This window comes from Cebidichthys violaceus, unplaced genomic scaffold (genome assembly GCF_023349555.1).
Source record: "Cebidichthys violaceus isolate CVI_PGR_0920_01 unplaced genomic scaffold, fCebVio1.0.p SCAF_11, whole genome shotgun sequence".
Lineage (NCBI taxonomy): Eukaryota > Metazoa > Chordata > Actinopteri > Perciformes > Stichaeidae > Cebidichthys > Cebidichthys violaceus.
Window position 1 is genome coordinate 2062727 of NW_027176274.1, and position 23456 is coordinate 2086182.

Sequence of the window (23456 nt, forward strand, 5' to 3'; positions counted from 1 at the left end):
CTGTTTCAGTGTTTTGTTTAAGATTATATCGGCATCATGTAACATTAATGTTTGATCTAAAGATGCATATTCAGTCAGAATAAAGTATATCATTGCTATATCCAAAGAAGCAACTCATATAACAAGGAACCACTTCTTGCAGTGGAACTAAAACTCATTTTAGGGTAACATATTATATGTTTGACTGCTGATCTGGTATCCTACACATTTTTAGTCTTGGAGAGTGAAACGCTTCAGTCGCTCTTCAGATGGAGCGTGAACATGTCTGTAATCAGCCGGTGGAGAAGGACTGTTTCTCTGTTCCCTGTGGTGCTCTGCAGGCCAGAGGAGAAGATCAAGATCCTGGAGAAGAAAGTGAACGACCTGATAGAAGAGAGCTGCATGGCCCAGAGCATCGGAGCCTTACAACTGGTCCGTCGATCTTTAACGTCCTGTTTAGTAGAAAGAATGTCTGGCAGTGATTCAACACTGTAATACAGCTTCTGGCTCACTTGCCTTTAGTTGCCTGTTTACTGAATGAGACAACATGTAGGGTTTGTAATTCATCTCGAAGATTCTAACTGAAGCGTTCAAGCACTTTCTTTTTAAAATGTGTTTCCCTGCTGCTGCACACGTTCTCTTTGCTGGTGTGTTTCTGCAGGCTCTGGACAAAGCCAAGGAGGCCGGGAGGAAGGAGAGAACCCTGGTGAGACAGAGGGAGCAGTCTGGCAATGCGGACCACATCAATCTAGACCTCACCTACTCTGTAAGCGATAACGAGCTGTTCCAGTGTCTGTAAATGGGAGGAACTTCCTTCACTCTTCACTCTTTGGAATGTCTGGTTTTTATCAGTTACTTAAAGGAGTAATCTTTCTGCATTAAAATGTCATACATTTAGTTGATTTATCTCAAATGATTCTAACAATGTTCAAACCAGAGGAATCTGTCATTTTATTCACGGTGTGTTTTATCAGGCGTCTTATCCAGAAGCTGTCATAACTTGACTTTTTATCCAGTTTTAAGACACTTTTCTGCAGACAGGCTTTAGCTCTTGGTGGTTTTAAACTTTATATTTTAAGCGGATGGAGGAGTTTAGTCATCAGACGTCTGGATCTTAAGTTATCAGAGAAACGAGCTGAGCTAACGGTAGCATAGCTCAGCTCGCCGAACAGCGTTGGAGAATCACAGATTTTTAACGCCGCTGCTTCGAGGATACTTCTGTGATACACTCCCATGATCCCACGCTTCTTCACCACGTCACCAAACTCCACCTTTTGTTATTGTTTTGAGTCAGAGACCCACAGCAGCAGAAAAATACTCATTGTCGATACAACAAATTCTGTGTTTGAGGAGATATTTAGTGACGACGTCTAGTGATCTTCATTCGTCAACAATCAGGTAAATCACTTCCCATCCAGCAGCCTTCTTCTTCTATTAGTGGTTCCCTACGGTGTGGTGAACAAGAGAACTGCATTGCATTCTGGTCTATTTGTTGGCGCTAGAGAAATACTGTTACAGTTTAATACAGTAGGTTTTGCCAATTTCCAAATGGAATAAGAAACGTATATCGTCTGCATTCTTTGTCTTTGTTGTTGTTAATAATTATTTGATTTATAAATGTTGAACGTGTCTGTCGTCACCAGGTTCTGCTGAATCTTGCCAACCAGTATGCGAACAATGAAATGTTCCCAGAGGCCCTAAACAGCTACCAGGTCATCGTGAAGAACAAGATGTTCAGCAACGCAGGTGAGCAGGTGTCTTTAAGCTATGGCTGCCCTCGAGAGTCCACTGAATTAAGCAGGCAGGACAGAACATCTATCAGTATATTCCTCACCGATGGTTGAAATCTCCGCTGACACAAAGACAAACTCATGTTTCACACATTGTACTCAAACAATGTCGCTTGTATCACATTATTTGTTGTATCGGTTGCTCCTCTGCTGTGGTTTTCCCTCGATCTACATCTGTGCTGCTCCTCCAGGCCGCCTGAAAGTCAACATGGCCAACATCTACGTCAAACAGAAGAGCTACCCGAAGGCCATCAAGTTCTACCGAATGGCCCTGGATCAGATCTCCAACGCGCACAAGGAAATGAGGATCAAGATCATGCAGAACATCGGCGTGGTCTTCGTCCGCATGGGCCAGTACTCGGACGCCATAACGTCCTTCGAGCACATCATGAGCGAGAGCCCCAACATCAAGACGGGCTTCAACCTCATCCTGTGCTACTACGCCATCGGTGACCGGGAGAGGATGAAGAAGGCCTTCCAGAAGCTCATCTCGGTTCCTCTGGGCATCGACGACGATGACAAGTACATCCCATCTAACGTGAGTACGGCGACGTGTGTTTACGTAAACTTAAAGATAAGATTAAGATTAAACTCTTTCCTCCTGTAAGAGCCATCTTTAATGTAACTCTTGTCCCGTCTCGTCTCTCAGGACGACACCGACTCCGGTTTGGTCATCGAGGCCATTAAGAACGACAAACTTCACACGATGGAGAGAGATCTGTGAGAAGAACGTCACACAAAACACTCTAAACGTGATCTTTGTCTCGTCCTTCTGAGCCTGACGTTGTTGTTGTTGTTGTTGTTGTTGTTGTTGTTGTTGTTGTTGTTGTCTTCTCCCTGGTGTAGAAAAGTCCTGACGGAGAAGTACATTATGACGGCGGCCAAGCTCATCGCTCCGGCCATTGAGACTTCTTTCGCCACCGGATTCGACTGGTTTGTTTTGTTTTTCATCTTCACATCTTAACACCACAGGGTATGTAACGTACCAACAGGACTCCGGCTCCAGGACAGAAGCTCAAAAACATGAGGGTCAAGCTGGTAACTGATACGGGGGTCTAATTAGAGAGGGTCTTTCTGCTGGACTGCATGTTTCAGATGCTGAATCTAAATAATGTGGGACTGAAAATCAAAACGAGGGGAGTGTCACTGGATGTCTCCAAGTGTTTTCCCTTGATTCCCTTTAAATATGAGCCACTAAAAGAGGTAGTTTTTCAGATGAAGCTTCAAATCTCAGAGGAAAGTTTGAACACAACAGATCTGCCTTCCTCTGAGAACGCTGAGCCAGAAACCAGAATTATAAAAGATGTATATATATATATATATATATATATATATATATTTATGATCGGGCAGGTTTTAGGAGCCTCCTGCTCCTGTAGTGGATCTGTGTGCGATGGTTTAACCTTCCCATCCTCTCCTGCTTCTCCTCTTTCTCCACATCTGCGCTCCACACCCATGTTTTTTAAGTTGTTTTTTTTAAACTAGCCGAGCAGGTTTCATCATCGCTTCAGAGGATGTTATGCAGTGTGGGTGGAAAGAGCAAATGGAAACAGTGAAGTAAAAGTGTATTAATGTTGAAATTATACTGACTCAAGTAGAAGTGAAAGTACTACTTGAGTAAGAGTAAAAAAGTCTTGTTAAAAAACTTCATTAGATGCAATTTATTACGTCGGAAAGTACAATTTGTTGTATAAAAGTACAAAAGTACACGTAACAAAGTAAATACTTAGTGTAACTACCCACCGCTGATTTAATGCCGATAACAGTTTGTTTGTAGAAGCTTAAGTACAACCACTTTAAAGCTGCTTGGTCACTTAATAATGAATAATAACAACAATACATTTTATTTATTTAACATTTTTCATACATAAAATGCAACTCATGGTGCCTCACAATAGAAAATGAGTACAAAAACAAACATAAATGCATAATGTACATGAAGGCATATAAAGGTGCATGAAGCGATAAAACATGCAAAGTCTTAGTAAAAGATGTTATCAGCCACACATGAACATGCATCTTAGAACTAGGGCTGCTCGGGGTGTATTGCGATACACAGGTATTAACAATAACCAAATATGAATATCACGTTAATGATACACATATGATAGTATTGTTTTAACAGTCCAGTGCCTCTTATGTCTTCTTATATATGATATTCATACAGTTATGGTTACAGACTCTCTTTTGAGTGTTGTTGATTTGCTAAAACATACGCACAATAAAGAATGTTAAAGATTCATTTAATTCACTGACTAACTTTTACATTTTGTATCGCGATTTCTTTTGTCCACGACGATCGTATGACAAAATCTGATATTGTGTCACATGTCTCAGATAACCTTCTACACGTGATATATTAAATGTCACACTGTTCATGTGTGGTGGTTGTTTGTTTTAGGTGTGTGGACATGGTGAAGAGCTCTCAGTATGTCGAGCTCGCCAACGATCTGGAGATAAACAAAGCCATCACCTACCTCAGACAGAAGGACTTCAACCAGGTGACTGTATAGGGCCATGCCACTCAATTTATTATGATTATGATTAATAATCTCGCTCCTTTAGTCTCTGGTTGTTGCCACGGTTTTGCATAAGTATTTTCCACCTTGTCATAGATTTGATATTTGTAAAGTCAGAAGCTTGACATAATTATTTAACGTGAATACTTGAAATTTAAAACATTTGTTATAAATAATATCATTACAAAAGTGTAAGTCGGTTACATAAGAGGCTGAACCAGAGCTGGAACATATATATACATATAGTCGTACATATATATTTTATATGTTGTATAATTGTGTTACGAATCTGAACCTGGAAAGAAAACATATCGGAGTAGCAATTACATTTACACATTGTTAAAGTATTAATAATAATAGTCTTTATTTATGTAGCACATTTCATACAGACTATGTAGTTTAAATACAAACAGAAAACTTCCTTTTACAGATAAATAAATACAAGTGGTAGGAAGAAAGCATGCATTTTATATTATAATTAAAAAATGTAAACGGATGAATAAAAACTGTAAAACATTTTACATTTAAAATTACAAAAACAATAAAAGAAAGTGAGTGGTATCTCCTTTTTATAACCTAAAATGTGGATGATCCGGTCTTTGTTTTCTTATTGTTGTCCATCTTTTTATTTGTACGTTGTGTTACCGTGCGGTTATTGACCGGCGTGGTTCACGTTTGTCTTCGTTTACTTGTGATGCCGTTTCACGAGTGTGCAGCATCACGCTCCTTCTCACTGCCCTCCATTCTCTCCTGCTTTTGTCTCGTTTCCTCCCCATCTGCATGCCTAAGGTTGAGGTATGTGTGCCTTCTGTTTCCGTGTTCACGTTTAGATTGTGTCGCTGCTTTTTCCCAAATAACGGCACTGCCGAGAGGAGTTGGAGAAGCAGTTATTATTATTATTATTATTATTATTATTATTATAAACCCACAAACCAGGAGGGAAAATGTGTGTGCAGAGAGGAAATATGTAACGTAACGGTTCCTTCTTTAACAAGAGGAACTTTGGTTAAAACTGCAGCAGTTGACTTTCTTCTTCACATCTGTGGAACCATAAAATATATAAAACTAAGTAAATACAAAAGACATTATAAAACATATAATCATATCAATAAATTGTGTAAAATATATAAATGAACGAGCAATTTGTGAAATAATTGTAAGAAATTATTAAAACTGAACTTTATTATTGAGAAATGTTATTTCATCATTCATTGTAATAATAGCTAAATATCATTTTAATTTTGTTACATGCACTTTATTTCAAAATGCCCCTTTTTTATTTAATCAACACATTTTAATCATAATGTCATTTTTCATTACCATTGTCACTGTGCTCTCATAAATATATCCATATATATAATAAATATATATACATTTATAATAAATATATTAATAATAATACAAATAAATAATTAATTAATTAATTAATTAATTTTAAAAAATGTAATCAGGAAGTCACATTGAGATCGAGATCTCTTTTACAAGTGAGACCTGAGTAAACAGGAAAGAATAATAATACAAAAGTAACAATGGCGATCACATGAAATTATAAATAAATGCATTTCTTGGCGTATAAAAATGAAATTACACCCACAGTCAGTTGAATCTCTAACTATTTATTTGAATCGATATCGTTGTGTTTCAGTTATTTTACAGAAAAATGTCTAAAAAAACAGGATGAAATAACATTTTATGATAAAGAGTTCATTATTTCCCAAATTATTATTGTTCTGTATATTTTCCATATTTTTTTTTGTGTCTATTTATGTCATAATTATGGGTTTATTGAATTGGTAGTGAACACTTTGCGGCTCCGTATGTACATCTGATGCATGTGTGTGGTGGTGGTGTAGCGTGCAGCTGTAGTGTAGCTGGTGGTGTTAAAGACTTTTAAACTTGTTGTTGTTGGATAATCTCCCCAGTATATAATCCATTTACAGTGACATATAACAACCAATCACATGTGAAGAGTTTCATTTTAAGAAGCCGATTTGTATCTCATTCATTTCATGGTTTATGGTGGTTCTTGTATACTGTATAGTTATCTAACATATACATGACACATTCTGTTATTTGCTAAAATGTGAGTATCTGTTAAAGGTATGCCGGCTCAGCAACAATCACACTAAACAGCAGAAGCTTCAGTTGTTATGTTTGTAGGTGTTTTACATGCTGGGGAAGTCGAGCTTTGTGCTGAACTTTTACGGTATTTTACTGTCCAGCGTTTACAGCTTTTTATCATGTGTTCATCAGGCGGTGGAGACTCTGAAGACATTTGAGAAGAAGGACAGCAGAGTGAAGAGCGCTGCAGCCACCAACCTCTCGTTCCTCTATTTCCTGGTAAGATCCTCTCAGTGATGAGTTTTCAACGTAGGGGTTGGATTTTAATTTTCGAAGCTTAAAAACCTGATTTAGATTGAATATTTCCTAAGTGCTCAAGGACACTTCAGCACAGTTGATGTCTGATCTTTCCACCTGTTACAGGAGAAGGACTACGACCAGGCCGACCGATACGCCGACCTCGCCATGACCGCCGATCGCTACAACCCGGCGGCACTTATCAACAAAGGCAATACTGTGTTCGTCAAGCAGGACTATGAGAAGGCTGCAGAGTTCTACAAAGAGGCCCTGAGGAATGATTCCTCCTGCACCGAGGCCCTCTACAACCTAGGTAACGGGAAATAGTGTTTGTTTGTTTTGTATTGAGGAGTACCAGCACGGGAGTGTACGCTATATTCACAGTATTGTATAATACATCGTCCCAGGTCTGACCTATAAAGGACTGAAGCGTCTGGAGGAAGCTCTGGAGTGCTTCCTGAAGCTCCATGCCATTCTGAGGAACAGTGCCCAAGTCATGTACCAGCTGGCCCACCTGTATCCTACTGAGAAGAACATGTGTGTCTGTGTTTGTCTACATCTGTAGATGTGTCTGTGTTTCCATTAAGGGATTCAAACCCTGTCCATTCCCATGTGAGCGTCTGTTCGGTCCTTGACTCACTGGCATCATGTATGAGCTCCTGGAGGACCCCCAGCAGGCCATCGAGTGGTTGATCCAGGTCTTGAGTGTTACCCACACAGACCCCCAGGCACTGGCCAAACTGGGAGAGCTCTACGGTGGCGAGGGGGACAAGTCCCAGGCTTTCCAGTACTACTACGAGGTACCACGGTATTGTACTTTAACATTGCTCATCGTTGATTGAAGGGATCACTCGTCCCTTGCTCAATCTATTGCCACGGCGACCTCTGTGAAAAGGCTGCAGAGGGAAAATGTTCCTGAGTGTGTGAACAGTAGAATCACTAGCGGTGCCTAAAAGGTTTAGAAGGTGTGTCGCTTGTGTTGCCGTCCAGTCCTTCAGGTACTTCCCCTCCAACATCGATGTGATCGAGTGGCTCGGGGCGTACTACATCGAGACCAAGTTCTGCGAGAAGGCCATCCCGTACTTTGAAAGAGCCACACTAATACAGTAAGTCACCAGCAGTCTTTGCACAAACTGGCAGTTCAGATCCAAAGAAATGCCCAAAAAACAAGCTCATCTTCAGAAATATCTCAAGTTGTAGTTTATGTCGGCACATATTTAGGACCAGAAGACGTATCCAGACCTCTGAGGTCTTCAGGTTCAGGTCTGCTTTCTGTCCCCAGAGTCTAAATGGAACGTAAAGAAGCAGCGTTCAGTTTTTATGCTCCGTAGATCTGGAGCTATGCTGTTTTCTGTTGTTTCTGTTTCGCTCTGTCTCGATGTTCTCGATGTTTTTTTGTACAGAGCTTTGAATTGCCTGAACACCGTCTTTAACAATGTTATTTCTACACTTTTCCGACACGATGAAGCGATTTGTGTCTCATTACATCTTGTTTTGATTCATGTCTTCTTTCATCAAAAATGAAGCTAGTTCTCATCTGGAAGTTGTTCTTTTTTGTTCTTGAACAAAGACGTTCAGGCCTTCCAGCTGAATTCAGAGTTGATATTTCTTTAAAGAGGAGAAGTCATGGCGGTGTACGTCCTTCATACTGACTTGATGTGTTCCTCAGACCCACACAGGTGAAGTGGCAGCTCATGGTGGCGAGCTGCTACAGAAAAAGTGGTGAGAATGACTCAGTTCTTCTTTCACGGCTAATAAGAATCGCACGTTACATAAACATAAATCCTTTTTTTCCTGTCTTCACAGGAAACTACCAGAAAGCTCTGGAAACGTATAAAGACATTCACCGCAAGTTTCCAGAAAATGTGGAATGTAATTGATCCCGTTTCCTTACACAACTTTTAAACAGCAGATGGATGATTGGCTGATCAGAGTGTAAATAACATAACGATGTGTTTGTGTTTGTCCAGGCCTGCGTTTCCTGGTGAGGCTGTGCACAGACATGGGCTTGAAGGAAGTTCAAGATTACGCCACCAAGCTGAAGAAAGCGGAGAAGATGAAGGAGATCAGAGAGCAGGTATGTCGCTCGGTTTGTTTCTCATAGAGCAGCTTGCGGAATTTAAATATATTACACCAGACTCCATTAACAAAACCAGTGATTTACCCTCTCAGAACACAGGTGTCGCTGGTCTACTGCTGCCTCGATCGGTTAGTGTGTTTGTGTTATTGTGTGACTTTGGTGAATCTGAACTAAACATTTAAGACACTAAAGTCACACAACAACACAAACACACTGACAGATGGAGGCAGCGGTAGAGCAGAAACATCTGTGTTCTGAGAGGTACAGTTACTGCTTTAGTGAACGGAGTCTGGTGTGTTTGTAGAGATCAGAGATAACAGCTTCAGTTCCCCTCAGAAAGGTCTGTCTGACAGCAAGGTAAAGAGGTGAAAACATACTAAATACAGCGTTCATAGAGTCTAACATACGTCCACAGCAGAACATCTATTGTAGTAAAACACTGAGTGTGGGGAAGAACCTCACACAACCACACTTAAAACAACAAACATCCAAACTGTCCCTTTAAGGTCCACGCCCATGAATAGATGGCGGGCCCGTGGGTCTGGGGTCAGTCAGGTTTTTGTGAAGAAGGCGTGATTCAGAGCAACAGAGCCGTGTGCCGTCAGAGCCAGGAACAGATGAGCAGGACGACTTCTTCAAATCACTAACAGATGCTCTTAAATAAATCAGCCCGGAGAAACGGAGAGTGACAGAGAGAGGCAGACGGAGCCAGAGCGCTGACTCATCAATCCCAAAATGTTCCAGACGGAACCGATCCTGCTCACAACACTGCGTAGTTTATGAAATGATGAATGAGAGAATGATTGTATGTTAAAGGTCTTATTGTACCACGGAAATCCCCATAGCTACGGAAGTCCTGAGTGGAGAGTGAGTCTGATGTAAACAGTTTATTTATCTATTATATTAAACAGTTTTATTTATCTATTATATTAAACAGTTTTATTTATCTATTATATTAAACAGTTTTATTTATCTATTATATTAAATAGTTTTATTTATCTATTATATTAAATAGTTTTATCTATTATATTAAATAGTTTTATTTATCTGTTATATTAGTTGTATTTATTATATTAAATAGTTTTATTTATCTATTATATTAAATAGTTTTATTTATCTATTATATTAAATAGTTTTATTTATCTATTATATTAAATAGTTGTATGTATCTATTATATTAAATAGTTTTATTTATCTATTATATTAAATCGTTTTATTTATCTATTATATTAAATAGTTTTATTTAACTTGAGAACAGTTGGAAAAACATTTTGCCGGGATTATCTTTTTAAATTAATTTGTTTTTATCTTTATCCAAGAATCATTTTTTAAGTTTAGTTTTTTCTCACTTGCCTCTCAAGGCTTCCGTACTTTTCTTTGTTTCATTATGTAAACATTGTGTCTCCGTCTGTGTTGCTAACTGCTCATTGCTGAGGTGTTGATGAAATTCACTCTCCGTCTAGTTTATTCAACACAAACTGGAAATATGCCGTTTTCTCATTTATTAAGGTCAAATTCCACTTGAATTTGTATTTAAGTGTTTCTGCTCAGCTTATTGTTGGATGGTATTAATTTAAAAAATAGTTTTCGACTGACTTAATTAATGAGACACTCGGGGAGAGATGAATAAAAAGCATGAAAAGGGTTTTTATTCACCACAGAATCCTGATCTGATTAAAAACTAAGACGTTTTATTTAAATTAAAACCTTTTCATTCCTAATCCCACCCTTCTTCTGTCTCTCTTCCTGCAGAGGGTGAAGTCGGGGCGGGAGGGCAGTGGCAGAAGTCGTCGAGAAGGAAGAGAAGGCAGCGCCGGCAGTGCTGGTGAGTCTGTCGTCACCATAATACCACCGACACACAAAGATCCGGCCATGTGTCGGTCTGTAAATGTCTGGAGGGGTCTGGTGCAAAATGAATCTTCAAACGTCTGGGGAGAAGTCTGGACTCTAACCATCAACTCTATTTGGGACACTTTTAAACGTGTCTGTTTATAACACAATGTATTTAAAAATCTAGTACTTCAAGCTAGAATTGTGCTTTTTCAGGTTCTGATTTCAATCCAAATTTGGGCAATTTTAGATGTTTTGTATTGAAAAATAAGGCGCATCTAAGGGGACATGGGGGAGAAAATATAATGGGTGAAATATGTCACTCTCCTAGGACCGAGGTACCGTGAGATGCGCTAGCTAGCTAGTTCTTGTCTCATTCATGGTCTGATGAACAGGAAAATCATCAAATTCAATGCCCGATGCTGTTATTTTCTAAGCTACTGGAGCATCATCAGGACTCGAAAGGGAAAAGTTATGCGAGAGAACTCAAAGGTTTTGAGAGAGAACGCAAAAGTTTTACGAGAAGTTTTACGAGAGAACTGAAAAGTTTTTTGAGAGAACTTACAAGCTTTTCTGGAAGAACTGAAAAGTTTTTTGAGAGAACTTACACGCTTTTCTGGAAGAACTGAAGTTTTTTTGGAAGAACTAAAAAACATTTTTTTGGAAGAAATGAATTTTTTTTTTGGAAGAACTGAAAAAAGTTTTTTGGGATGAACTGAAAAGTTTTTTGGGATGAACTGAAAAAAGTTTTTTGGGATGAACTGAAAAGTTTTTTGGAAGAACTGAAAAAAATGTTTTGGGATGAACTGAAACATTTTTTTGGGATGAACTTTGGGATGAACTGAAAAGTTTTTTGGAAGAACTGAAAAAAATGTTTTGGGATGAACTGAAACATTTTTTTGGGATGAACTTTGGGATGAACTGAAAAGGTTTTTTGGGATGAACTGAAAAAAGTTTTTTGGGATGAACTGAAAAGTTTTTTGGGATGAGCTGAACAGTTTTTGGGAAGAACTGAAAACTGTTTTTTGGAAGAACTGAAAAAAGTTTTTTGGGATGAACTGAAGTTTTTTGGGATGAACTGAACAGTTTTTGGGAAGAACTGAAAACTGTTTTTTGGAAGAACTGGAAAAAGTTTTTTGGGATGAACTGAAGTTTTTTGGGATGAACTGAAAAAAGTTTTTTGGAAGAACTGAAAAAAATGTTTTGGGATGAACTGAAACATTTTTTTGGGATGAACTGAACAGTTTTTTGGAAGAACTGAAAAGTTTTTTTGGAAGAACTGAAAACTGTTTTTTGGAAGAACTGAAAAAAGTTTTTTGGGATGAACTGAAGTTTTTTGGCATGAACTGAACAGTTTTTGGGAAGAACTGAAAACTGTTTTTTGGAAGAACTGAAAAAAGTTTTTTGGGATGAACTGAAGTTTTTTGGGATGAACTGAAACAAGTTTTTTGGAAGAACTGAAAAAAGTTTTTTGGAAGAACTGAAAAAAATGTTTTGGGATGAACTGAAACATTTTTTGGGATGAACTTTGGGATGAACTGAAAAGTTTTTTGGAAGAACTGAAAAGTTTTTTTGGAAGAACTGAAAAGTTTTTTTGGAAGAACTGAAAAGTTTTTTTGGAAGAACTGAAAAGTTTTTTTGGAAGAACTGAAAAAGTTTTTTTTGGAAGAACTGAAAAGTTTTTTGGATGAACTGAAAAAAATGTTTTGGGATGAACTGAAACATGTTTTTGGGATGAACTGAACAGTTTTTTGGGATGAACTGAACAGTTTTTTGGAAGAACTGAAAAAAGTTTTTTTGGAAGAACTGAAAAAAGTTTTTTGGGATGAACTGAACAGTTTTTTGGAAGAACTGAAAAGTTTTTTTGGAAGAACTGAAGTTTTTTTGGAAGAACTGAAAAGTTTTTTTGGAAGAACTGAAAAAAGTTTTTTGGAAGAACTGAAAAAAATGTTTTGGAATGAACTGAAACATTTTTTGGGATGAACTTTGGGATGAACTGAAAAAAGGTTTTTGGGATGAACTGAAGTTTTTTGGGATGAACTGAAAAATGTTTTTGGGATGAACTGAAAAGTTTTTTGGGATGAACTGAAATTTTTTTTGGAAGAACTGAAAAAAGTTTTTTTGGAAGAACTGAAAAAAGTTTTTTTGGATGAACTGAAAAAAGTTTTTTGGAAGAACTGAAAAAAATGTTTTGGAATGAACTGAAACATTTTTTGGGATGAACTTTGGGATGAACTGAAAAAAGTTTTTTGGGATGAACTGAAGTTTTTTGGAATGAACTGAAAAATGTTTTTGGGATGAACTGAAAAGTTTTTTGGGATGAACTGAATTTTTTTTTTGGAAGAACTGAAAAAAGTTTTTTTGGAAGAACTGAAAAAAGTTTTTTGGGATGAACTGAACAGTTTTTTGGAAGAACTGAAAAGTTTTTTTGGAAGAACTGAAGTTTTTTTTGGAAGAACTGAAGTTTTTTTGGAAGAACTGAAAAGTTTTTTTGGAAGAACTGAAAAAAGTTTTTTGGAAGAACTGAAAAAAATGTTTTGGAATGAACTGAAACATTTTTTGGGATGAACTTTGGGATGAACTGAAAAAAGGTTTTTGGGATGAACTGAAGTTTTTTGGGATGAACTGAAAAATGTTTTTGGGATGAACTGAAAAGTTTTTTGGGATGAACTGAAATTTTTTTTGGAAGAACTGAAAAAAGTTTTTTTGGAAGAACTGAAAAAAGTTTTTTTGGATGAACTGAAAAAAGTTTTTTGGAAGAACTGAAAAAAATGTTTTGGAATGAACTGAAACATTTTTTGGGATGAACTTTGGGATGAACTGAAAAAAGTTTTTTGGGATGAACTGAAGTTTTTTGGGATGAACTGAAAAATGTTTTTGGGATGAACTGAAAAGTTTTTTGGGATGAACTGAAATTTTTTTTTGGAAGAACTGAAAAAAGTTTTTTTGGAAGAACTGAAAAAAGTTTTTTTGGAAGAACTGAAAAAAGTTTTGCGAGAGAACTCAAGTTTTGCGAGAGAACACAAAAAGTTTTCCGGAGAATGATAAAGTTTTGAAAGAACCCAAGTACTTTTTTCTGCCATGTCCCCTCAGGGTCTTTGTAGGAAGTACTTGTACAGTTTCAACACAACATTTAACATTTAAGAAGTTAGATTAGATTTCTGAGCACTGAAGTATTAAAGACAGTATTGTTTAGTTATCTCCAACTCAAACGAGTCATCACAACAGCATCGGGGCTCTAAGTGTATGATACTTTATTATATTTGGGTGGTTTTAAGTCAGAATCAAAGCCGATAATCAACCCTTCCTGTACGTCATCACCTCTCTCTCCTGTCTGTTGTCCACACATGCTGCTGGACAGCAGGCGTCTCCACACCGGTGCTCACCTCTCCTAAGAAGGCCGGTGTTATTCTGGGTATACGTCCACACACACACACACACACACACACACACACACACACACACACACACACACACACCACTCTTCTTCAGTCTTCATGTTAAAGTGCATTAGAGCAGCTGTTGTGGGATGTGTGGCTGTAAACATTGACAACGGAGCCTCATCTTGCAGGATAAAGAGTATTCAGTAGGGAGGTTTATCACTCCTTCACTACAGATCCACAACACAGACATTCTCTCAGGCTGGCTTAACTTTGGCTCATCGGCAGATTTCAAAACCCAATCCAGACAAACTGAGAGAGCTGCCAGAAGCTGTGAACCAGGCCCAGCGTTATGCTCTCTCTCTTGTGCAGCTGAGTCCTTCATTGCAGTTAAATATATATATATATATATATATATATATATCTATCATTATATCATGCACCTGCTAATGTGAGTTCTGCCTCACCCTGCCAAGACTTCCATTATCCCTCCATGTCGTGATAAATTAGGTCAGTAAGACGTCAACCTTGTTTTCCGTTTGGTTTCGTGCTGCCAGACGTGTAGCTGGGTCGAGCATGTTTCTATTGGTGATGACACTTCTTTAAGTTGTTCGACTAAACCTTAAACCCTCTTCTCCCTCTCTCACGCCTCGTCAGAGATGGATGTTAAAGCAGGTGAGAGAATGAAACGCATCGGCTCTCTTTGTTTTCTTCTTTGTGAGCAATGATCTTTGTTCCAACGCTGTGATCTTTCTGTCTTTCTTTCTGCTCTTCCTCCTTCATCTGTTTTCTCTCTCGCTTCCTGTTTGCTCTCCAGTGTCTCAGTCTGAGTCTAAACTACTGAGTCCACTGGTGGACTCGGGGAGAGGTACGTACAGTTTGTACTTCTGGACTCTCGGACAATGAGATCTGCACAAAAACACACAAACTGAGATTTTACTTCACGTTTCCACAAGTTACAGCGTTGAATACTTAATTTACAATTAGCATTGTGTCATTTTCTTATTTAATCAATCTGCATTAGTGATCAGCTAAACTCTTAATTTAGAGGTACTTGTTCTTTACTTGAGTATTTCCATTTTATGCTACTTCATACTTCTGCTCAGAAGGAAATATTGTGTTGTGTTAAAGTATATTTTGATGTCAATATCTTTGCTACGAGAAGCACAACTTTCAAGCACAAAGTTCATGCAAATCATTTTACTTAATACTTTGACACTTCAGAAGTGGACAAACACCTGAACCTGGTCCAGAAACCTTCTGACAGGCAGCTGTGATGTTGGGCTGCCACCAGTGTTTACTCTGAGGAGGAGAAGGAGAAGGAGGAGGAGGAGGAGAAGGGATCGCTCAATATTTCAGATATTTGAGAAAAACCTCAAGTGCACCTGAGAGTTTTCTCTCAGGAGGAGAAGGAGGGGGAGGAGGGAGAAGGGAGGAGGAGGAGGGGGAGGGGGAGAGGGAGAGGAGGGAGAAGTAGGAGGAAGGGGGGAGGGAGAGGAGGGAGAAGTAGGAGGAGGGGGGAGGGGGAGGAGGGAGAAGGAGGAGGAGGAGGAGGATCGCTCAATCTTTCAGATATTTGAGAATAACCTGAAGTGCAGCTGAGACTTTTCTCTGTTTCCTGTAAAGCGCTCAGCGTTGTGAAGTGAGAGTCCAGGCTGAGGCTCTGAGTTCTCACGTTTTCTTCTGTTTGTTTTAACTTTTGATGTTTTTATTCTCTCTGTGCAAATAACTCACAATAACCGCATAAGTTTGAGCAGGAAAGTGAGTTTCAAAAGCCAGAACGTTGACACGTCGATATCGATCCACGTCAAAAGGAACAGAAAGGAAACCTCTCTGAAGTATCACGTCCAGACCCATTTCAGCCGTAGTCGTGGAAACTGTTGCACGCGATCAATTTCAGGTCCAACCTGAGAGAGAGAGAGAGAGAGAGAGAGAGAGAGAGAGAGAGAGAGAGAGAGAGAGAGAGAGAGAGAGAGAGAGAGAGAGAGAGAGAGAGAGAGGAACTGAGTCCAATAGAAGAGAAGTGGGTGAGACGTTCCGTTAGAGGCCTCGTGTTAGAGTAGAGGACTCTGGAGCCTCGGTTTCCTCGGCTACCTGGCAGCCAGATGTTTGCTGCTGTAGAGTGTAATCACGTCTGTCCTGCGGCTCACTGTGGCGCTGCGTCGGTTGGACATTTTAATATCTAATAGGAAAGCTGAGAAAGTATTTTGCCTCGTGGTCACTGTTCTGAACCGACCGAACAGAACCTAGAACCTAGAACCTCGTCTGTGTTTCCCCGTCAGGATGCTTGACGTCTTGTCTGGAAAAAATACTGCATTATTTTTTATTTGATATATTTAAGTGTGTTTTTGTTCAAATGTATGTGTGGCGCTGTGTGGGTTCGTCAAGACAAAACACACACACACACTCACACACTCACACACACACACACACACACACACACTCACACACACAGACTGTCTCTGTCTCACATCTCCACCATGTTGACTTTTCTCAGTGTGAGGAACACACCGGCTCGCTCTCTGTTTGACCTCGGTGAATCTTCCGGTTCTATGAGTTTAAAGATCCCAAAAGTCCAGAGAGGTTCTCACGCTGTTCTCTGACGGCCGACCTCTGATGAACGCAGATTTGGGGGAGAAGAAGTCTTCTGCTGGATGATTAGTTTGCAGCACATGTTGCATCAATGACAAGTTAATACATTAGGTTCTTCAAAAAAATGAATGTTGGACATTTATATTCACACACACACACACACACACACACACACACACACACACACACACACACACACACACACACACACACACACACACCCTGATGAAGTCCAGCTGTGAGGAACATTTAAACACCTTGTCTTTTACTGTCAGCTAAATATGCTCAATAATGTCCTTTTTTCAAGCAGTGTGTGTGTGTGTGTGTGTGTGTGTGTGTGTGTGTGTGTGTGTGTGTGTGTGTGTGTGTGTGTGTGTGTGTGTGTGTGTGTGTGTGTGTGTGTGTGTGTGTGTGTGTGCAGACAGCGGTCACAGCAGCAGCAGCACCAAAGGAGAGCGGCTGAGCGCCAAGATGAGGTCACTTCCTGGTTCCAACGAGCCCTACGAGGCCAGCAGCCCAAAAGAAATAGGTGAGGGAACACAGTTTGTCTCTGTTCTTGATACAAGCTGCGTCTCACTTCTTCTCTCTCTTTATCTTTGAGCCCTTTGTGTTCTTCAGTCTCACTTATTCACCAGATGTTACACCTTTAAGTGTCTTCAGCTTCAGCTTCAGCAACAAAGGCGTGAGGAAGCTCTTGTGTTTGTAGGATTGCTCTTAAACTATTGAGATGGATAACGGAGCTCAGGACTTCTGATACAAGTGGAATCCTCCTCTCCTCTCGTGTGCAGATGCGTCCTACGTGGATCCTCTGGGGCCTCAGATGGAGCGGCCCAAGACGGGAGCCAAGCGGCGCGTGGAGGACGACGACTTTGCGGACGAAGAGCTGGGAGACGACCTGCTGCCGGAGTAGCCTTCATCGTCACAGCCCTCTTCATCGTCACAGCCCTCTTCATCGTCACAGCCCTCTTCATCGTCACCGTCGGGACGTTTGCTACTTTTGTCACCAAGAGCACAAAAACAAAACATGTTCCGAGATGAAGACCTCGATGAGGGTCCGGTGACTCTGATGTTCCTCTTTTCTTTGAATGTGTTTACGTTTCATATCCGATGAGTTTAGAACGTGTTCCTCTCGAGGACGTAGACGAGTTCTTCTCCCAACATGAGGGAACGCCCCGAAACACAAGGCTGCATTTTAAACTCACTTTTTGGGCCACGGAGCCAAAAACAATGAAAACATATCGCTGTCGTAATGTGTGTGTGTGTGTGTGTGTGTGTGTGTGTGTGTGTGTGTGTGTGTGTGTGTGTGTGTGTGTGTGTGTCTCTCTCTCTCTCTCTTCTGGAAAACCCATCAACACGATACAACAAACTTATGTAATCCGTTCATTCCTCGTCCTGTTCAGTTACTTTTTATATTTTGTACTTATTTGTGGTTTTCACTATTTATTATTTTCTTCCTTTGTTTATGTAATTAAAAGACAATATTTTACACATTCAAGAAAGAGTCTGTCTGTTTCCTCTAGTAGAGAAAGCTCACTGACAGTCTGAGTTATTAATGTGGATGATTTGAATGAGGCAGCAGATCATATGGAAAGACTACAACACACACACACACGCACGCACGCACGCACGCACGCACGCTTTTAGCATTTCACAACGGTTTGTGGACCTCGGAGCGGTAGATCTTTGGGACACGACTAGCTGAACAGAGCTGGATCCAGTCTATCTGGACGTGAAGAAGACTGGTGTGAAGCCAAGCTCCAGCAGCAGAGCGCACGCAGCCAACAGGCTGGACTTCCCGCTCCCGTCAGGAGCTGCGCTGCCTCTTTCATTACCGGGGCTGGATGTCCGTAAGTCAGGAGTTTATCTGTCGGTGCTTCAGTCTGGTTTAGACTCGGTCTGGGTTCTGGATCTCACTGTTCCAAACGTTTCCATCGGGTTTTACGCACACATCGGGGGGAGACAAGCAGCAGGAGACTCTCCTGTTCTCTTCTTACTGAGAGCAGCAGGTGTGGAACTTCCAGCTCGGTCATTATTTCTAATTGTGAGGCCATTATTACCTCTGGCTTGGCGACACTGTGGACGTGTTTTGCCAGAATGTGTCCCTGGCGGCGCGCCTGTACCTCGGTGTCCCAGACTGGACTGAGGACTGTTTCCCTGCCGCGGACTCTCCGACGCGTCACTGGATTCTAACCTGTTAGCGGTGAAACGCTGTGTCATTAACGGAGGGGGACACGTGTGTTCGGATCATCTGCAGGTCGACTTTTAACAAAGGCAGTGTGTGTGCGCGCACAGAAACGTTTTTTTCCAGTGGATACGAGCATTTTGGCGCAACTTCGTACCGACAAGCGCTCCGTGATGCCGCATCGGACCCGCGTCCTGCTGCTGCTGCTGCTGCTGGCCGGCTGGTCGTCCGGGGCTCGCCGGGTACGAAAGAAGGCCAGCAGGACCCGGGCTTGCCTGGACCTGCCGGAGGAGATCCTGGAGCAGATGTTCGGGCGGCTCTCGGTGGGAGTGATGAGCGCTTTCCATCACGCGCTGCAGCTGGAGCCGCAGGACAAACTCAACCTGACGTGCCCGACCACCGCACGCTCCCCGGCCGGCAGCAAGACCCGCCTTCCGGTCAACCTGCTCAGCATCTCCCCCTGGGCCTACAGGTGAGAGCAGGTGCAGCATTAAAGGAATAATATAATATAATATGTTTCTGCGCTGTGATCTATGCTACAAATGTGCAATATTTTAATTAAAATTGTAATACATCAGACATTTATTTTACTGTTTGATTGGACAAAGACACAAAAGGAGCTCCATAGAGAGAACTGGAGGAAGAAATCAACTTATTAAAAAGTAGAATCTGTTCTATCTTTGCAGGATCTCACACGACCCTTCCCGGTACCCCCGCTACATCCCGGAGGCGTACTGCCTGTGCAAAGGCTGCCTGGTGGGCCCGTACGGAGAGGAGAGCGACCTCTACCGGAGCACGCCGGTCTACGCTCCCTCCGTCATCCTCCGGAGAGCGGGCTCCTGCGCCGGCGGCCGCCACTCCTACACGGAGCTCTACGTCTCCGTCGCGGTGGGGTGCACCTGCGTGCCGCTGCAGGAGAAGGAGACGCGCGGCCAGAGCAGCAACCAGAGCCTGGAGAGACCAGAGCCCAAAGCCGGGCGGCTCGTCTCTGCTGGGAAGAGGGCGTGAAGGAAGCCGGACTGTGGTAGTCCCGATACGTTTCCTACACCTGATCCACTGACGTTCTGAACCATGTAAGGAGTTCTATCTGAAGCAGAAGCCCCTCAACATCTCTCTTCATCTCCGAGACACGTTCTTCATGGAGGACTCTTTGGACCCTCTTCATTCTCGGTTTGGTTTTATGTTCAGATTTTGAGGAATGGAAAATATGTAGAAAGAAAAGCAACCAATAGAATAAAACGCTTCGTTAATAATCAATCTGATCAATGCTGCCACCTACTGGTGCATACAACTGCAAGTTCATTCATTACATTGACACTTTAATAACTTGTAATCAAAATAAGGCTTGTATATTTCATAGTTTGTTTAACAGCCGGTGTCATCAGATCATTAAAGGGTAAAGAAATAAACAATTCAAACTACCATCTTCTATTTATTCTGCCTGCGTCTTGTTAAAGGAACAGTTGGTGCTTCTGATGAGGAACATTAAGAAGATCTTTTTAAATATCGTCTCTATACATTTTGTCACTTTGGGTTCTAACCGGTTACATCAGCGACACACATTAACTTTACCAAATATTAACAACTAAACTGTCTTAATTTGTGATAAATGTATCAATGAAACATAATTCATAAGATAAGGCGGGAACAAAGCACAAGAGAATGAATTGAGTGACTAACTACCAACAATGGTCAGATCAGTAATAGACGTAGAAACACGAGTTATTAACATATTTCTGGTAGTTAGTCTGGTATCAGAACAGATACGTCAAATAAACCAGTGACACATCACATTAATGTAAGAATCAATATCGCATGTTATAAATATATATCTATATCCAACTGTCAAAAAAAGTGTTATAAGTCAATGCATCATGTCATGAAAGTATAGCATGTCATAAATTATACACATCATAGTCTAAAAGAAAACAAGTTTAAGTTGTGAAATATTTAAAATGTTTCCGCTTTACTCGACTCCAAAGACTTTGAGATGAAGCGGTAGTTGAATTGTAGACTCAGGTGGAGTTACACAAAACCCAGTAACCGGTTAAGATACGTTACAGCTTCTACATTTAGCGAACACACACGCACACGCAGCAGTTTACCAGAGTGAACAACTTCAACATCTGAATATCAAGTACAAAATGTTTAAAATGCACCTTTACTCACTAGACACCAAACCTTCAGCAGAGCATCTAGAACACAGGAGAGGAATTCACTCAGAACCAGACGTAGATTTAAACGGATTTTATTTCAAAAACTACTCATTCATCTCAGGACTCCTGCTGCTCCTGTTTGGAGGAAGATAAAACATTAGAAACCACATTCCAGCATCTAGAACGTCACACTGTAGTGAAGCGCTCACCTGCTACTGTCTCAGACCAGACTTGATCCTCATCCACTTGGCCTTCGAAAGAACACTCTGGGCCTGTGGCTTGTAAGGTGCAGGGGTCCGCTGGGGGGCCATATATGACTGCTTCGGTGCAGGGGTCCGCTGGGGGGCCACGTATGACTGCTTCGGTGCAGGGGGCCGCTGGGGGGCCACGTAGGTCTGCTTCGGTGCAGGGGGCCGCTGGGGGGTCACGTAGGTCTGCTTCGGTGCAGGGGGCCGCTGGGGGGTCACGTAGGTCTGCTTCGGTGCAGGGGGCCGCTGGGGGGTCACGTAGGTCTGCTTCTGTGCAGGGGTCTGCTGGGGGGCCACGTAGGTCTGCTTTTGTGCAGGGGTCTGCTGGGGGGCCACGTACGACTGCTTCTGTGCAGGGGTCTGCTGGGGGGCCACGTAGGTCTGCTTTTGTGCAGGGGTCCGCTGGGGGGCCACGTACGACTGCTTCTGTGCAGGGGTCCGCTGAGAGGCCACGTACGCCTGCTTCTGTGCAGGGGTCTGCTGGGGGGCCACGTAGGTCTGCTTCTGTGCAGGGGTCTGCTGGGGGGCCACGTAGGTCTGCTTTTGTGCAGGGGTCTGCTGGGGGGCCACGTAGGTCTGCTTTTGTGCAGGGGTCTGCTGGGGGGCCACGTACGCCTGCTTCGGCTTCCCGACGCTCACTTCCTTCTGGTCAGTAGGTTCCTTCAGCCGTCTGATAGCGTAGCCGCCAAAGAGCTGAGGGATCTTGTAGGTTCTGGTCGGGGCGAAGCGCTGACCAGAGGTCCCGGAGTCAGGGAGGCTCCCAACATTCACAGGAACCAGTTTGTTTGGGGTGGGGTTCCCAGTCCGGCTGGGCTTATTTCTAGTTCTCTCATTCTGGAGAGACGAGAAATAGGAAGGTTTAGATGCTGCGGAGCCACGATGTGAAGACACTTTCACAGCAGGGCCACTGGCTGAGGTCTTAGTCCGAGCAGGGATCCTTTGAGGCCCAGCAGCACCGTCGCTAGACAGGCTGGGGGACCTCATAGACTTGGGGTAACCTCTTCCTGGTGTTTTAGAAACAGCTGACGCTTTCTGTGCCGCTGACTGATGGGCTGCAGCTTTGAAGGAGTGGCCTCCCCTCGGACTCTGAAGAGATCCAGAACTGCTGGACTGATAGTTGCCAGTACTTGGTGTACCCTGCTGAGTTCTCTTCTTGCTAATGGGAGTTTGATGGTACTTACTGAGTGAACTACCACTAGCAACAGAAAGGCCAAAAATATGCTTTTTTGGCATCTTTTGCACATTGTCCTGATTCGACTTAGTCGTCGGCCGGTTAGGTTTAGACTCAGAGCCGCTCTGCGCCAACATGACTGAAGCATAGCCGCTCTTAGCCGGCTTCACAGGCTGAAGAGGACCAGAGGCCTGTCTGAGTTGATTCTGGAGATCGTTGCCACCAAACCTACCACCCTGCTGCGAGAAGCCAACGTGTGTGTTGCCGTTTTGTCTCTGATCTGCAAGAGAAACAAGAGTATAAATCCACAGCTGACAAAAATCACACCAATAAATGACGACGTTTGTGTGTCGCTCACCTCGTGCAGCCCACAAACTACGCACAAGCTCTGCTTGAACTAAGCAAATCAGCAAGATCCTGCACAGAAAACAAGACGTCCGGTCAGGAACAGCACAGCAACTCAACAAATACTGCAAATAGAGTCAAAGAACGTACCCCAAATGAACTCCACAAGCCATTTCTTTGTTGCGACCCAAGCAGCAAAGAAACAACCCAACTGCCCCGAAGCTGCTGCGTGTGTGTGTGTGTGTGCAGCAGAGCGCTAGCATTTATTGCAGCCTGCATCCAATCACTGCCTAATGTGTCTCCTGGGACACCTGAGAGTCAATCAACCAATCAGTCCAGGAAGCTGCAGCGCCACAGCGGAGGCTGAAATGAGAGAGAGCCGGTGGGAATGAAGGGGAATAATGTTTAGAAGAAGGAATTACAAATGTGTAGTTTAACGATATGACGCGTTTGGAATGTTTATTTTGTTTCTGTTTGTTTTTTTGTAAAACTTGGAGTGGAAGGGTCGGGTATTAGAATATGATAAGTGTTAAGAGGGTACTAAGGGGACGCACAATAAGTAAGCTTCAGCCTTCTGGTCGTTATGTTATTGTTTGATAGAATGTCTTATTGTGAACGCCAAACAAGTTGTCATTACAGTAGAGTCCTACGGGAACTAAAACATCCATAAAATGTGTTTCAATCATAATTATTCATTCATTAAGCAATTAAATAGTGGCCTCAAGTCACAGCTTTGAGTTATTCAAAACATCAGCCAATAAAAAAGTTATATTATAGTATGTTATAAAAAGTTATATTATAGTATGTTATAAAAAGTCATAGTATA

At 41.8% G+C, this 23456-nt stretch overlaps 3 protein-coding genes across 4 annotated transcripts in view; 2 read left to right on the top strand and 1 right to left on the bottom strand.

Annotated features, from left to right (window-relative positions):
• ift88 (intraflagellar transport 88 homolog) overlaps nt 1-17857 on the top strand; it is a 20931-nt gene extending 3074 nt beyond the window's left edge. The window contains exons 7-26 of one of the 2 annotated variants that reach the window (XM_068737204.1): nt 321-411; nt 641-745; nt 1623-1725; nt 1961-2307; nt 2419-2489; nt 2616-2702; nt 4171-4270; nt 6542-6628; nt 6773-6959; nt 7054-7161; nt 7295-7446; nt 7637-7752; nt 8316-8368; nt 8453-8518; nt 8617-8723; nt 10479-10551; nt 14594-14611; nt 14754-14804; nt 16950-17057; nt 17317-17857. In XM_068737204.1, the coding sequence (XP_068593305.1) occupies nt 321-411; nt 641-745; nt 1623-1725; nt 1961-2307; nt 2419-2489; nt 2616-2702; nt 4171-4270; nt 6542-6628; nt 6773-6959; nt 7054-7161; nt 7295-7446; nt 7637-7752; nt 8316-8368; nt 8453-8518; nt 8617-8723; nt 10479-10551; nt 14594-14611; nt 14754-14804; nt 16950-17057; nt 17317-17438 (2152 nt within the window). In that variant the 3' untranslated portion in view covers nt 17439-17857. The remainder of the gene's footprint in view (nt 1-320; nt 412-640; nt 746-1622; nt 1726-1960; nt 2308-2418; nt 2490-2615; nt 2703-4170; nt 4271-6541; nt 6629-6772; nt 6960-7053; nt 7162-7294; nt 7447-7636; nt 7753-8315; nt 8369-8452; nt 8519-8616; nt 8724-10478; nt 10552-14593; nt 14612-14753; nt 14805-16949; nt 17058-17316) is intronic. The other variant, XM_068737212.1, reaches the window with a different exon arrangement.
• A 474-nt stretch (nt 17858-18331) lies between these two features.
• il17d (interleukin 17d) lies at nt 18332-20131 on the top strand. Its single transcript, XM_068734284.1, has 2 exons — nt 18332-19182; nt 19397-20131. The coding sequence occupies exons 1-2, from the start codon at nt 18884-18886 to the stop codon at nt 19716-19718; spliced, it is 621 nt and encodes a 206-aa protein (XP_068590385.1). The 5' UTR covers nt 18332-18883; the 3' UTR covers nt 19719-20131.
• An 811-nt stretch (nt 20132-20942) lies between these two features.
• On the bottom strand, nt 20943-22853 carry LOC137890162 (uncharacterized). The gene is made up of 4 exons (XM_068734296.1): nt 22781-22853; nt 22644-22702; nt 21076-22565; nt 20943-21001 (listed from the first exon to the last, which is right to left on the bottom strand). Exons 1-3 carry the CDS (start codon nt 22801-22803, stop codon nt 21079-21081), a joined length of 1569 nt encoding a protein of 522 aa, XP_068590397.1. The 5' UTR covers nt 22804-22853; the 3' UTR covers nt 20943-21001; nt 21076-21078.
• Nucleotides 22854-23456: the final 603 nt, after the last annotated feature.